The sequence below is a fragment of the Alexandromys fortis genome, unplaced genomic scaffold, assembly GCF_014885135.2.
Source record: "Alexandromys fortis isolate MF-2015 unplaced genomic scaffold, M_Fortis_MF-2015_v1.1 scaffold_57, whole genome shotgun sequence".
Taxonomy (NCBI): Eukaryota; Metazoa; Chordata; class Mammalia; order Rodentia; family Cricetidae; genus Alexandromys; species Alexandromys fortis.
In genome coordinates, this window is record NW_026067941.1 from 1,761,987 (window position 1) to 1,777,631 (window position 15,645).

Here is a 15,645-nt window from a genome sequence, read left to right on the forward strand (position 1 = left end):
CAGTAGATGCTCTCCTCCCTCATCCACGGCCTGCATTTCTAACCATTTGGCACTACTGCCTCTCATTTCCTCTATGAATTACTGATGACGATAGTTTGCATTATGCACAAAAATCTTATTTTCATCAATACATTTTAAGGCGTGACTTTTGATGGGTATATTTCATTTTCTCATGTGATCTATTCAGAATTTATTTAATGCTTCAGGTGTTTCACCAAATCTCAGTATTTTATATAGCTGTCTATTTCTTTTTTCAAGTGTTTATTTTATTTGATTTATGTGTATTAGTATTTTGTCTGCACTTATGTCTGTGTGAGGGTGTCAGATCCCCCGAAACTGTAGTTACAGACAGTTGTGAGCTGCCTTGTAGATCTGGGAATTAAACCCAGTTTCTCTAGAAGAGCTAGCCAGTGCTCTTAACTGCTGAGCCATCTCTCCAGCTCTTTAGCCTTCTGTTTCTTTAGGAGCGAAGTCTTTAGGGCTGAAATGATTGGGTTGAGAACTCTGAAGTTATCTATATGATTTCTGATGAATCTTTAAAGGTCAGTGTGAATGTCTCCTCTTAATTAAAGCGACCGTGTTCTGAGTCTGCTGTTCCACAGATTCAGCCTCTAAGTCAGTCTACTTCCTATTTCTGAAGCTCTTCAATTTTTGTTCCTTTAAGCAAATCTCCTCCTTACTTTCTGATTGATATTATCATTCTTGTCCTCCAGTCAATGCAGGAAATAGAACTTCACCAGTTCAAATTTTGTTTCGACACCATTGCATTATCATTGTATTTTGTTTAGTTTGGGAAGGCAGCCACACTCTGGCCAGCTTTGTTTTTCAGTTAGTCCCTTTTCTTTATCAATAATATACAATTACCTGTTTCTGAATGTTATGTTTTTTCAGAAAACTGCACCATGCAAAAATGAACTTACACGTAAGACAAATGTTGAAAAATTCTGTCTTAGAAAATACCAAAGAAAAGTCTGTGCCTACAAATTTTTGCAATTGACTGATTCAAAGACAGTATTTGAAGTTAATATTTTTGTACATACGAGATAAGCATATCTTTGGGGCCTTCATTTAAATACACGCATCTGCATATCCATATTGATATCATCAGATATATTAAACTAAAAATATAAAGTTATAAAAGGGGGTAAACTGATAAGCAACCTAAGGTCTTAAGAGATCTAAAGACACCAATTAGGAGACTTGAAGTTGACTTTGGTTTATTGTCCAGGCATGCCCAGGTCTTGCAGAACTACATTTCCCAGAGTGCTTAGAGCGAACAGAGGACTCGTTCTGCAGGGGAGCGTCAGTCCCGCCTTCTCACTCTAGTGATTGATCGCTTCACTTCCGCGCCTCTGCGGTTCTCTTCTGCCATTGGTGAATGGTCTGCCGCGGAGTTTACTCTTTCCCGGTCCTGTCAAGCACCTGGCCCTCGCTCCCGTACCAAGATGGCGGCAGAAGCAGCTGGTGGGAAATACAGGAGCACAGTCAGCAAAAGCAAAGACCCCTCGGGGCTGCTCATCTCGGTGATCAGGTGAGGGAGGCAGGAGGCCGGGTGAGGACAGGGCAGCGGCTCGCCCTCCGCTGCGGAAGGGAGAGGCGTCGGTCGGGCCCCACCCGCCGGCCCTTCCCTTCCTCCTGGCCTCCCCAGCCCCTCCCCAGGGCCTGTGGTCCGGCGGGGCGGCCCCCAGGACTCCCAGTTTCTCTGGGACCCGGTTTAAGGAGTGGAGCCCGCGCCTCAGTTTCCCCGGGGCACGGTCCTAACGCGGGTGCCTGATTCTAAAAGCTGGCTCGCTTGGGTGCGGGCAGCAGCCCGGCGCAGGTGTGCTCATTCATTCCGCAGACAGGTCCCGGTGACCCCGGTGCAGCTCGCGCTCTGAAGGGCCAGCCGGGCCAGCCCTGGCCGGGGTCCCCGGGGCCAGCCCCAACTCTCCTGGCAGGAGTTGCAGTGTCCCTCTCTGGCGCTCTCCCCCACTCTGAATAGCCACAGCCGAATATTCCCCAGTTGATCCCACTTGAGCTGGCCAGGACTGGGGATTGAAGAGACACATGTGTTTCTTATTTCTGTTGGCTGTCTTATTCCAGTTTTCTTACCCCCAGAACTGTACCAAAACAGAACGTCAAGTTGCCCTCCGCGTTACTCTCCTCCTGAAATAATAGGGTGAGCGTGGGAGAGGTGGACTATTTACTGGTCAGTTTTTATTTTGTTTTCAGGATGATACTGGTCAGTTTTTAAAAACATGTTTAAGACGTTAAGCAAATTTAGACCAGCCTGAATAAAATGCATCATGACACATTTATACGTTGTTGTCATTTGAACTTCACGCCACGTGTTTTCATGAGACAAATATGCCTTCCCCCACTTAGCCTGCAGTTTGATTTGAGTTCTTGATCTAATGATATGACCGCTCTCCTGTAATGGTCCTGATGACTTTAAAAAAAAAAAAAAACCCAGAACCCACCAGAATCTGGTAGATTGTCAGCCCTTGAAAGAATGGATAAGTCAGGCTTTAAAAAGTTTACCACTTAGTGGACTGAAAAAGACTTATCTATGGTTTTATGTCAGAGACAGTAGTTTAGACAATGACGTGTTAAATTATTATCAATTTTATTTTACAAATGAGAGGATAGAACTTTCTGTGAAAGTAATATACTTTGTAGGTTACAAAGAGAAAATAGTCATGTAACTGCGGACTCATAGTCTTTAACAATATACAGCACAGGTTTATCCCCTGATATTAAAATCTCAATCAAAGCCCATCTTAATTTTCTCTGAAATTCTAGTATGAATGTTGGGAATCTTTTTTTCTGAACTTGTTTTTTTTTTTTTTTTTTTTTTTTTATTCTTTCACCTGCCTGATAGTCAACACTCACATAAACAATAGATATTTACTGAAGTGTGGTGTCTGGCATTTATTTAATGCTTAGGAAGTATTTGTTAATGAACGAACGCCCCGAGCTTTGCAAAGATAAGTCAGATAGAATATTACTCCTGAGCGTATATTCTCCTTGTGAGATAAAGATGTATAAAGAATATGAGAGGACTTGGAGAAAGATGGAATGTTACGGTTTGAGGATTTATGGAAGGTGTGGTCACTTCAGTGGAAGTGGAGGGAGTTAGGGACAGGAACAGCTGCAAACAAATGTCCCATCCTCTGTGCTTCCGCTTCTGTAGGCTTTGCCTGTCAGGTATCTTAAGTGGCAGTTCTATTTACCCTCAATATGTGATATTTAAACACTGATAAAGGACTTAAAGGTTTTTGACTGATACCAGTGTGAAGACACACATTTTCCTTGAAGGGCTAATTCTTGGCCATCTTCAGGGGGGCATCACTCACTGCTGAATAGTGTACAGCATTGTTTTGTATTGAGTTATGGTCCCAGTCTGGCTTCAAACTCATTATGTAAATAGGAATAACCTTGAACTCTTCCAGCAGCCAAAGTGCTAGTATCACAGGTGTGCCTCACAACTCCTGGCCTTATGCCTTACTTGGTTACCCCCTTCCCCAAGACAGGGTTTCCCTGTGAAATAGTCCTGATTGTCCTGGAACTCACTTTGTAGACTTGGATGACCTCAAACTCACAGAGGTCTGCCAGTCTCTTCCTCCCAAGAGCTGGGATTAAAGGTATGTGCCACCTCTGCCCGGCTGGTTATCCGTCTCTTAAATCAGTCTGTATAACCTTTACTTTTCCACCATGATTTTGGCCCAGGCATCCTTTCCTTTGACTTCTGTTGTGAAGTACTGCTTTAATTTGATACCTAATGCGACCATGTCAGAACACTTGGACGACATGATTCCTTTATTGTGCTTTTTACAGTCATGCTAGTAAGGTATGTCCAGACCTATCATTTTAGGGACGTTTAGTTAAGATTGGGGTTCATGTCATAAGACTAGATGTTTTTTTGTGCTGGAGTGTTGCTGTTTGTGTTCCAGCATTCCTGTGAACACAGAGACGTTTGGCTCTGGCACGAGGGAGGATGTTGCCAATCTCTGCTGGTGTTTCCTTCCTGATTTTCTTATGTGCTTAACTCAGTGGTTTGAATTTCATAAACAGTGCATAGGAAGAGTGACTTCCTATATATGGTGCTGTGACTTTGGTGGTGAGATTTGGGGTGAGAAAGGCCCTAGCTGGAAGACCAGGACTGTGCATTTCTTATTAGTGACCGTGTGCCGTTCAGGTTTCTGCTCTTCAAATCTGCTCAGCTTGCGTCCTTCGTTAATCTTAGATCTTCCCCTGTACTTGTTACCTCCTTCTACCCTTCATGTTTTTCAGATCTCTTGAAATACTAGACCTTTTCTTGTTGCTTTGGCAACAAGCTTTACACAGCCCATTTTAAGTTTGTGTTTCTAAAGGCAGAGTATTCCTGTAAGGATACTTGCTACATGCTAACTAGACCAGTCATTTCCTCACAAAATTAAGTCAGTGGCAGAATCCACTGTCTTTTATAGGGCTTAATTGTTTCATCTTTATTGTTCATGTCACAGCTGTTTTTTGTTAGGATTGTTGAAAAATTTCCTTCGGCTCTCTTTCCCAAATGTGTAAAATATCATTTCTACACTAGGTTATATGTTGTAACATTTTATATTGCTTTTAAAATGATTCTATTTATTTATTTATTTGTTTATTTTTATTTTAAGATAAGGTCTCACCATTTAGTCCTGATTGGCCTGGACTTGCTATGTAGACTGTGTTGGGCTTGGACTCAGAGATCTATTTGCCTCTGCTTCCCAAGTGCTGGGATTAATGATGTGAGCCACCACACCTGGCTAACATGTTATTCTTAACAGATAGAAGAGAAGAGCATTTATTGTTGTAGACCTTTTTAGTACTGAATTAAACTCCAGATAAGGTCTAATGTAAGGATTGCGCTAGTGTACACAAAGGAAATACCCCCGTCTCTTTGCCATTTACTCTTTTTGTTTGCATATGGGTTTTGAGGCTGGTTTACATGTAGTTCACACTGGCTTTGAACTTGCTATGTAGGCACAGATAATCTTGAACACTGATTCTTCTGACTCCAGCTCCTGATGCTGTGGTACAGACCTGCCCCAACGAACCCAGTTCTCGTTGCCATTTTCTAACATGGTAGTGACTAATTAGATAATGACTCAGTGCTTTGTGAGTATCAGAGTCCATCACTGAGAATTTAAAATAAAAACTAGAAATACAGTGTAATTGCAGTATCTCTCTCTCTTTCTGAGACAGGGTTTCTCTGTGGTACATCTCTGTCTGTTCTGGATGAACTCACCTTGTAGACCGGGCTGGCCTTGAACTCACAGGGAGCCACTGCCTCTGCTTCCCAGATGCACCATCACCACATTGCATTGCAATTGCAGTCTTATATTTGATGGGAAGGGACCTAGAAAAATATGTAAATTAAAGTCTTTTTATCACGTATAAACCCAGAGTAAACACGTTTCAGGCCAGTCAGGTGTGTGATGGTCTGCTCTTGTGTTTGTTTAGAACTCCTCAGGTCTGTGAGTAAGGGTTTTGGTGAGGAGAGATAGTGTTTGTGATTTGATCTTTTGGAGACTGCCACCAACTGTAGATTTTGGGTTTAGTCACTATTGGTCCTTTACAACAGAGCTAATTGGGTGGGTAGAGTCAAGTTTGGATAGCTTTTGAGCGCGCACACACCCCATGTCTTCTTTCCGATTGATTACCCCACTTCAACCTTTTGTTTGGTGTGAAGTTGGAGTTGTGAAATAAGCAAGATGGCATTTCGAAGATGCTATTTTATTTTTGTGAGTTCTTGTCAGATTTTTAATTGGGGAATGTGTCTACCACTTGCTGTTAGGTGATTTGCTTTCCAATTAAACATTGACTATGCCTTTTTTGTACGTCAGCCTGCAAATAGCCAGTTTAATTGGGGAGGCAGACTCTGGTTGTGACTTAAGGAGACCTTATTGAAACATTGGAGCAGAGCTGTTGTAGACAGTCTGGTTACAGATGTCAAGGAGATTTGAAGGCAGTTGGAGGCTCATATTTTCATCAACTTTTATGTCTTCACAGAAGTTGGAATTTCAAAAACGTAGAAAATCCTTTATTGTAGGCTCCTGTTAAATTCCTTCCTTCCTCTGTAGAGGATATTTTGGTCAGCCCGTAGTTAATTCAAAGTAAAGTTTGTTGAGGGGTCCTGGCTTTGATCTGGTCTTTGAACAGATACCTTTGAGGTTTGTGACAGTTTGTGGCAGGAAGAACTTGGCCACTCTGTTTTGAGCTGGGTCCCAAGAGCTGTGTTAGGCATAGATTCTGTTTCTAGCACCTTCTCTCTTCATCTGAGCACAAATCAAAATCGCCTTTAGGCTTCTTATCCTGTTTCCCTCAGCCTTGCTCCCTCAGTAATGAAGTGCTGTTTGCCGGTTACTCTCAGAAGTAACGTGTCAGGCCTGGAGCTGGAGCTCAGTTAAAGCCCTGGGTTTGAGCCCCAGTCGGAACTGGGTGTGGTGCTCCATACCTGTAACTGTAGCACTTGGGATATGGGATGCATGAGATGCTGTTTGGAAACAGAACAGACACTAAACTTCCAGGAGGTTCTGGGAGTGCAGATAAAGGCATTTATGTAAATGAGAAGAAAACTCTCCATTTCCTGGTTGCACATGCAGAATTAATATCTTGGGGAATCTAGTTCTGCTGGCTAGATTTATATCAACTTGCAAATGTAACCATCTGAGGGATGAGGGAACCCAGGTGGAGGAAATGCCTCCATAAGATCTGGCTGTAGGAAAGCCTGTAGGGTATTTTCTTAATTAGTGATCAGTGGGGGGTGGGGGGAGGGCAACCCATTGGGGGTGGGCCATCTCTAGGCTGGTGAGCTTAGGTTCTATAAGAAAGCAGACTGAGCAAACCTTGATGAGCACACCAGTAAGCAGCACCCCTCTGTGGCATCTAACTTAACTCTTGCCTTTAGGCTTCTGCCCTGTTTGGGTTCTTGTCCTGACTTCCTTTGGTGATGGACTGCAATGTAGAACCCCAATAAACCCTTTACCCCCTAATTTGCCTTTTGGTCTGTTATGGTGTTGGAGCAATAGAAACCCTAGCTAAGACATGAGTCAAGCTTCAGGAATCAATGTTAATGTTGGAATTTCTTGAAAACTTTGAGTATTGTAGTTTTATTATTGGGTGATATCGAACAACTGTCAAGTTTTCCAACTCATGCCTTTATAGATAGATATGTCTGAACACAGCCTTTGGTGAGAAGTTCAGTGTGTGGCTTAGGTTAGATAAGAAAACTTAACTAGTCCTATAACTTGGAATTAATCAGTCCCCATACTGCCCCCAGTCTTACTTTCTTGTTTAGGGAACAGGATGATTAGAAGACCTGGTGTGGTTTGGGGGGAACATGAAATGAGACAGGACATGAAAGTGCCTTGTATGGGTTGGAACAGATGCTTAATTTTTCATTTCTAGTGTCTGTATTGTCTTTGGTTAGAAACTTGATTTTTACTAAATTTCAGAGTGCTTGCCTGGCATGCCTCCCATGGGTCCAATTCATTGTACAGTTCATAATTCATGGCCGGAGACCAAACCCAGGACCTTGTGCCTGGGTCTAATTTATAGCACAGCAAGCAAACAAACAGATTCAGAGCTGATGTCCAAACCCAGGACTTTGTGCTTGCTAGGCAAGTCCCTACCACTGGGCTAAATTCCCAGCCACTATTATGTATCTCATTAAACATTTTTTTTTCTGAGACATGTCTTGAAATGATTGTGCACCCTTTATTTTAAAGATATAGCTCTATTGTTGTTTTGCCACTTTCAGTAGTAGTGTTGTAGGTTGTTGGTCTGGTGTTTAATGTGGTCACAGTAGATTTTCTTTGGGCAGGCTTCAGAGGTTTTTATTACGACTTGGTGGGTTTTTGGCAGTTGTTTGCAGGGGTAAGTTCTGCTTTTTGTTGCTAACAGTCTAAGTCTGCTGCTGTTTACATTTTGTTAAATGCTTTCAAGCTATGAAATGAGTTACGACCTTGATCCGCAGAGTAGTAGCCTGTCTTTTTAATGTGCTAGGGATTCAGCCTTGAAAACAGTTGGGACTTACAATTTAACACAAAGTAATAAAAGAATACTTTTGTGTTGCCTTTGGTAGTGTTGATGTAAAAATTATGCATTTCAAGTTTTTTATGAGATTTTTTTTCTGAATTGTTACTATAACCCTTTCAAAAAGTAAAGTAGGACATAATTCAAAAGATCTTGTTTGTTTTTCATTTAAAACTTAAGAGTACTATAGACACAGCTCTCATCTTAAAGAGAATAAGAAAGAGTTTATTCTGCATTTTGAGGTCTGTGGCCTAGGAACACAGATTCAGGTTATCCCAGGTTCCATGTTTCAAAGTGTGGGCAGTTTTATAGTTTTATGAAACAAAGAAAGTCATAAATCAAGGGACGTTTAAAATACATGGTGGGTGCATCAGGGAGAGGCAGTTAGAACCGGAGGAGGGAGCCTTTTCTATAGGCACAAGATGCTATTTGATGAAGTTCTTAGCTTTTGGTTGGTGGACATTATTGGTCTGCTAAATCAGTAGATTTCCAAAGGGTTTTTTCTTTCCTTTCTTTCTTTCTTTCTTTCTTTCTTTCTTTCTTTCTTTCTTTCTTTTTTTTTTTTATTAGCTACAGGATGTTAGTTCTTACACAGAGGAGGGAAGGAATGCCTGTTGCAGGGGCTAAAGCTAGCCTGAGACAAGGCATTCAGCTTCTGGAAGCACAGCATTCCAGTCGCTGTATCACTGCACTTTTCAGTCTTTGTAGACACCATTTCTTTCCAGGGATTGTTGTTTACATCATTCTATATCCAAATCACCCTGGAAAGCTTGCTAGGAAAGTGTCATCTCAGGCACTACCTCACCCATAGGACACGAATCTGCATTTTTATAACTGTACAGATGATCTGAAAGCATGATAAAGTTTGAGTATCTCCTCAACATACTTTACTAGGGAAATAAGATACAAGAAGCAAATTCAAAATGTTATCTTTTTTAAAAGTTGAGATAATGATAAAGCTATGCTTTTCTTTTTATTGAATATGCCTTTCGAAAAAGAGTATTACTCAGCGTAGAGGGATGACTCAGCAGTTATGAATACACACTGCTATTGCAGATGACCACAGTTTGGTTCCCAGCATCCATATTTGGCAGCTCAGACTGCCTATAACTTTAGCACCACAGGTATCAGATGCCTCTGGTTTCCATAGCCTCTGCATTCATATATGTAAACACACACATACACACATACAATTAAAAAGAAAATGCATCTCATACTTTAAAAAGGCATTGCTGTTGAGATGATTACTTGTCTGATAAGATATATACCAATACAAATCATGCCTAGGATTTTGCTATTATAGTTGGAGAACAGGGTTGGAACCAGTTTGGGAATAGGTGAGGCCAGATTGGAATGTGGCACTCTATCTTGAAGCAGATCAGTAAATCACTGAAATGCTGTATGACATAGCCTTAGGTTAATGGTTCTCAACTTGTGGGTCTTAACCCCTTTGGGGATTGATCGACCTTTTTCACAGGGGTCACATACCAAGTATACTACATATCAAATAGTTGTATACATTATGATTGATAACAATAGAAAAATTATAAAGTAGCATTGTAAATGAGGAATTGTATTAAAGAGTCACATTATTAGGAAGATTGATAACCACTACTTTAGATCTTGTCATTTCTCCATGTACCTGTATTCTAAAGCCCCATGGATGCTTGCATTTAAGAAGCCTACCCCCTAATTTCCAGTATGTATTTGGTTGCATAATACCTGTCAGAATCTTGTAAAACACCACTGTGAGGAGCTCCGCAGGCAGTGAGGATCTCTGTGGACAATGCTTTTCGAGGGATTCTGGACTTTATAAGAAATTGGGAAAGAGGTGGAGTTTTAAGTTGATTTTGTCAGTGTTAGCTTAGTTTTATGAGTGAATTGGGTGATTTTACTTAATTTTGAATAATGGCCTTCTTTGTTGTATAAGCAATTTATAGTTTTTGGTCTCCAGTACTGTTCTGCATAACTGAGTTAACTGCACTATTGAAGCACGGTGTGCACATTGTGTTGGGTGTAGTAACTGGCTCTGAGTGCTGTCTGAAGCCAGACGGTAGTTTTCAACGGACTTTAAAGTAGACATTGTTTGTTTACTGTCACTTGAAGTTATACAAGTCTCTCTGTACAGTTAAGGGACGCTCTTATGCATGAGAAAACTTTTTCAGAGGCACTTGTCATTGTGAATTGCTATCAGGCTGGGATTATCCTGTATTTCATAGGCTCTAATAAGCCATAATTAAGAATCAAGGCATCACAATGTATAATTGAATAGAATAAAATCCGATTTGAAAGCGAGGTGCTGATTTCTGCTTTGAGTAAAGTGTATCTGTGTGATTATGTAGTGATACACATCTCTAGCATCTCTTTAATGTGTGATCCTTTATTCAATCTCAGATTCACGATGAGGGCCTCTTATTTTGATAACTCCCTGGAAGCAGTTACAGATGACTCACCATCTACAAAGTGTAGCAGTGTGTCCTGCTTTGTATAATCAGCTTGGAACTCTGACTGAGCTGTGTAGTGTTTGCCTCCTTCAGTCTCTTTCTCTTCCTCATGGCTTGGGTTTCTCTCTACTCCTGCCTAGAGCTGTTGTCTGTAGTTTTTCTGCTGGCTGTAGGTATATTTTGTATGAGATGGGTTGGTTTCTTTTTTTGGGAAGGAAAATGTGTCTCTAGTACTTTGAAGCAAGTGCTGGGTAGAACTGATAATGTAACGGAGCAGTGTGGGAAGAAAACACAACCTTGGAAGGCTCATATAGGCTCTAGACATTTGTGGGACCACTAACAGAAAGGGGTATTTTCTTCTAAAAAGACCAGTTATGAAGCATTCAGTTTTCACTTTGTGAAGAAAGACTTGGAAACTAGTCCTCCCTCAAGTTCAGTTCTTGTCTTGTGCTCTGGTGTTGGAGAGAAGGGATCCCTGGTGGTGGGGTTGAGGTTCTTTTTATTTTTTGTTTTTTTCGAGACAAGGTTTCTCTGTAGCTTTGAGCCTGTCCTAGAACTAGCTCTTGTAGACCAGGTTCTTAATGATAAGAAACACAGGGACATTGCAGCATCTGGCTGATGTCCTAGGCCCACATGAAGTACTTATCAGAAAGGGGGTAACCAAGAACACTTGATTCCTATTGTAGACGGTGCTCTGTCGTTTCTTGATCAGTGATTTTCGGATTCATGAAGCTATACTTGTAATTAATTTTTCTTAGTTGCTTGAAGGGATTACCATTAATTGTTTTCTTTTTATATCTGTATGTGTATCTATATCCATCCACCTCTGATTTATTTAATATGTATACAGTGTTCTGTCTGCATGTTTGCCTGCACGCCAAAAGAGGGCATCAGGTCCATTATAGATGGTTGTGAGTCATTGTGTGGTTGCTGGGAATTGAACTCAGGGCCTCTGAAAGAGCAGCCAGTGCTCTTAACCTCTGAGCCATCTCTCCAGTCCCATTAATTGTTTTCTTAGTCTTTATTATTTGTAGAAGAGAGGCCAGTGTAGGCTAACAAAGAATGCCCTTAGTAGGCAGGTAAGCCCCTTGTCAGCTTTCAGAAAACATGGCTCAATTCTAGCTCATTCTGAAGGAGTCACCGAAATTTAGGTGTCTTAGCCATCTGTGACTGTATTGCAGTTAATTCTACATGTACATTTGTCAAGAATGTGTGTTGCTTATGCTAATTGATGACATTTGCCTTGTGAATTTAACTAACCAAGTTGAGCCTGGTGGTGTACATTCAATCTGTGGACTTGGGCAGCTAGAGCAGGACGTTAGGAATTCTGTGTCACCTGAGCTACATAGAGATCCAGTCTCAAACCAAAGCAAACCAAACCGAAGCAAAATCACCACACCTCCCCCACCCCCATGTAGCTCCAAACCACCAAACACGAGATAAACTAACAGCAGCCAGAGAGTGAATGAGAATTAACTGACTGAAATAACATTTGCCTGTGAGTTTTGAGGCAGTGAGTGTAGCCTTCTGTTTAAGCAGCTGTCAAAAAACACCTATGGTTGGGTGACATAAGCAATAGAAATGTACCCTCTCAATCCTTTGGGTGCCTCTCTTCTTGTCATATGGGTGGTCACCTCCTTGCTCTGTCCCCGTGTGGGCCTTCCCTCTGATTGTGTGGACAGGATTCCCTCCTGTCTCTTGCTTTTCTCATAAGAACAGCACTTCTAGATGAAGCTCTCCTGATCTTGCTGAACCTCCTCTGTTTGCCTAGTCCGAGTAGAGAACTGAGATGTCATTATAAAAAGAAAAAAAAGTTTGTTGGGGTGCACAGTTCAGTTTATAACTGAGCTAGGTCTCTTTATCACCTTGTTAAAATATCGTAAGCTTCCAGAGTGCCAGCCTGTCATCTGCAAACAGGTACCCTGGAGGCTCAGGCAGGAGTGATCGTTGTTGCTTTCACGCACAGACTGTTAGTCTTGTGATAGTTACCAGTCTGGTGTCAATACTGATTGTGTGCTCTTCGCTCTCCAGAGAACTGCTAGGTGGTGGTTTCAGCTGGAAAGATTTGCTAAGGTGGTCTGATTTACCTAGTTCTAGAACTTCTCTAAATTGTCTTTAGATGAGAATAAAAAAAAAATCTATCATTGGAAAGTGCTATACTTGGATTATATCCATTGTCTTTCAAAATAGGGAGGCCTGGCTGGGTGGTGGTGGTGGTGGTGCACACCTTTAATATCAGCCCTGGGGTGTGTGTGTGGGGGGGGGGGGGGGAGGCAGATCTCTTGTAAGTTCAAGGCCAGCATAGTCTACAGCACTAGTTCCAGGACAGCTAGGACTGTTGCACAGAGAAGCCTTGTCTCTCCCTGATCCCTGAAATATATATCTATCTATTATGTATGGAAGCCTGAATTTAGTTTTTTATTGTGATACTGAAAAGATGTTGATGTAAAATTTGTTACCTTGTTTTCAGAAGATTTTTGAGGACATTTTTCACTATGTTGTAAAATGTATTCCTTGTTGTTTTAAATGAAAAATTGACTTTCCTAAAGCAATCTTTTAGAAAGTGAGAATTAGAACTTTTTACCTTGGCTGCTTGGAAGCTCAGATGTGATTAGGAACTCATTTACTATGAACTCTGTGGCCATGTGACCTGTTTCTATTTTATATTTATATAATGATAGTCTGTATATTTTACTATATTAGATAAAACATCTCTGATATTTGTTTTTTTGAAAGAGATGAGATATAATTAAAATGAAACCAGTGTAAATGTGGTTACTTGCTATTACCACTAAAACACTGGCTGATAAGTTACCACCACCCAGTGGCTCCAGTGACCTCGCAGAGAAAAGCCCACAGATGTGTGTCCAGTCTGCCTCCTAACCTCCTCTCCTGTCACTGCTGCACTAGCAGTCAGTACCCACAGTGATCTTCTTGCCAGACTTTGAACAGTTTGAATTCTTTGTCCTGCATGGCCCATGCATCTTCTAGAACAGCTTCTTCACAGAGGTGTGATTCCACATCCCTCCATTTTGTACCCTTGCTGGAAGAGGCCATTTTTAACCCAGGACCCTGCACATGCTGGGCAAGTGCTGTCCCACCAGCTCCTTCTGCAAACCTCGAATGCCTCTATGTGACATACCTGCTGAGTGTCCTAAGAAGGGTTTGCTGTATTCCTGCAGCAGTCTGGGTTTGGTTGTTTTCTTCTTATATTCTTTTCCTCTGTTTTTGATCAAAAGTTCTAGCTTCGGTGAGTGATGGGCTGTCTTAGTGAGCAACCAGATTTTCATAGGTGTGCGTTCCTCTGTTTGCACTTCCATTGATCTTTTAAAACCACAGCATTGACTTTTATACTCTTGTTCTGTCTGGACTCCATTACTCTATTAAAGTCCAAAGTGAGAACAGGATTGCTCCGTAGAAGGGATTGCTGACCGTGGGTGCTTGTTTTTCTTTTACAACATTTGATTGGCCAACTGAAAGACTGAAGCTACTATTTAAAAGAAAAGAAATGAATGAATTCTACTTTCAGTCTCCATATCTTTATCCCATGTTTTAATGCTTGTCTGTGGGACTCATTGGGAGCTGGTGGCGTGTGAATCCCCTGGCACCATCTACCATCCTGTTCCTGCTAGAAAGATTTGGTGGACCTTTAGCCTGTTAGGTGAACACATGCCTTCCTGGAGATTAATTAGTCGTGGATAGAGATGCAATTCATCATGTAAAATACCAGAGCTGTCTTAGTGAGAAATTCTTAGTGCTTTAGTAATGTCTCCGTGTCCAGTTTCACTGCAAACTAGTTTATTCCTTTGTGTTCCAGTGTGAACTCTGCAGCAGTTTGTAAATCATAATCAAGATTTACATGAAGTTGGGGCAAAATCTAAAATCTAAAGAGTGGTTGTGTAATTTGAATGCTTCTTGGAGTGTCAATTTTACATTATTGTCCTTTGCTTCTGCCTATTTATTTCTGTTGTTCTTTTTTTTTTTTTTTTAACCTTTTTGTCATGTCCAGCAGCATTTCTTAAAAAGAAAAGAACTGGGTGGTGTTGACACACGCTTTTAATCCCAGCACTTAGGGGACATAGGCAGGCGGATCTCTGCATTCATGGCCAGCCTGCTCTACAGAGCGAGTTAGCCAGAGAAATCTTGTCCTGAAAAAAACCAAACCAAACCAAAACAACCAGTGGTGGCTCATGCCTTTAATCCCAGCACCCAGGTGGCAGAGACAAGCAGATCCCTGTGAGTTCTAGGGCACTCTGTGGAGAATGAGTTCCAGGATAACCAGCGATGCACAGGAAAACCCTGTTTTGAATACTCTCTCCTCCTTGCCCCTTCTCCTCCTACCCCTTTCAAAGAGAAACCTGTAGGGCCTCATGTTCATCTTTTCATCTTTTTCTTACATTAAAGATGTGTCATCACTACCCAGTGCGCTCGCGCTCGCTCGCTCTCTCTCTCTCTCTCTCTCTCTCTCTCTCTCTCTCTCTCTCTCTCTCTCTCTCTCTCTCTCTCTCCCCTAGGTGAGCTTTTACACGATTAGGGTGAAATTCTCAGTTTGTTATTGAGACAGGAAAAATAGCAACTCATTATGTGCTTACTGTGTGACCACTGCATTGCTTCTGTTTGTACCTCAGGCTTCACATGTATCTCCTTCCCCATGTGCTGGACACAGGGCAATGGCTGATGCGTACATTTCTCGGCTTAGTATTGACATTTCACATATGAAATATGTCTCATCAGAACTGACTGTCCACCGAATTGTAGATTATTTTTTCACTAAAACTGCATTGTAGTACCAGGTGTGGTGGTGCTTGTATGTTAACACTTGGGAGGCAGAGGCAGGAAGATCATACAAGCCTTGAAGGCTACAGTGATTGGTGGGTCAGTTTGAGCTGCACAGCAAGCCACTGTATTAGAAAATGAAAACAAAAAACACCCTCAAAACAAAGATAGAAACTGCTCCAAACCAAAACCCGAGAAAAATGTTTAAAATAATTTGCCTGTTTTGTGATATATAATACCTCTTTCTGTTTGGAAGTAGGCTTCAAAGCCCCATGCCTTTTCACATTGACACGGCGGCACATGCAGACTTCCACACTATGAAACTGGATAGGTAGTAGGCGTGTTGGAATAAGAAGCTCAACCTAGGTAGTTAGAGTTCAGAGACAGA

General features: G+C 41.5%; 1 protein-coding gene across 3 annotated transcripts in view; it reads left to right on the top strand.

Moving 5' to 3' along the window:
- Window positions 1-1,374: 1,374 nt before the first annotated feature.
- Window positions 1,375-15,645, top strand: part of Exoc4 (exocyst complex component 4) — a 739,210-nt gene continuing 724,939 nt past the window's right edge. For all 3 annotated transcript variants that reach the window (XM_050147958.1, XM_050147959.1, XM_050147960.1), the window contains exon 1: window positions 1,375-1,531. In XM_050147958.1, coding sequence (XP_050003915.1) covers window positions 1,446-1,531 — 86 coding nt within the window. In that variant the 5' untranslated portion in view covers window positions 1,375-1,445. The remainder of the gene's footprint in view (window positions 1,532-15,645) is intronic.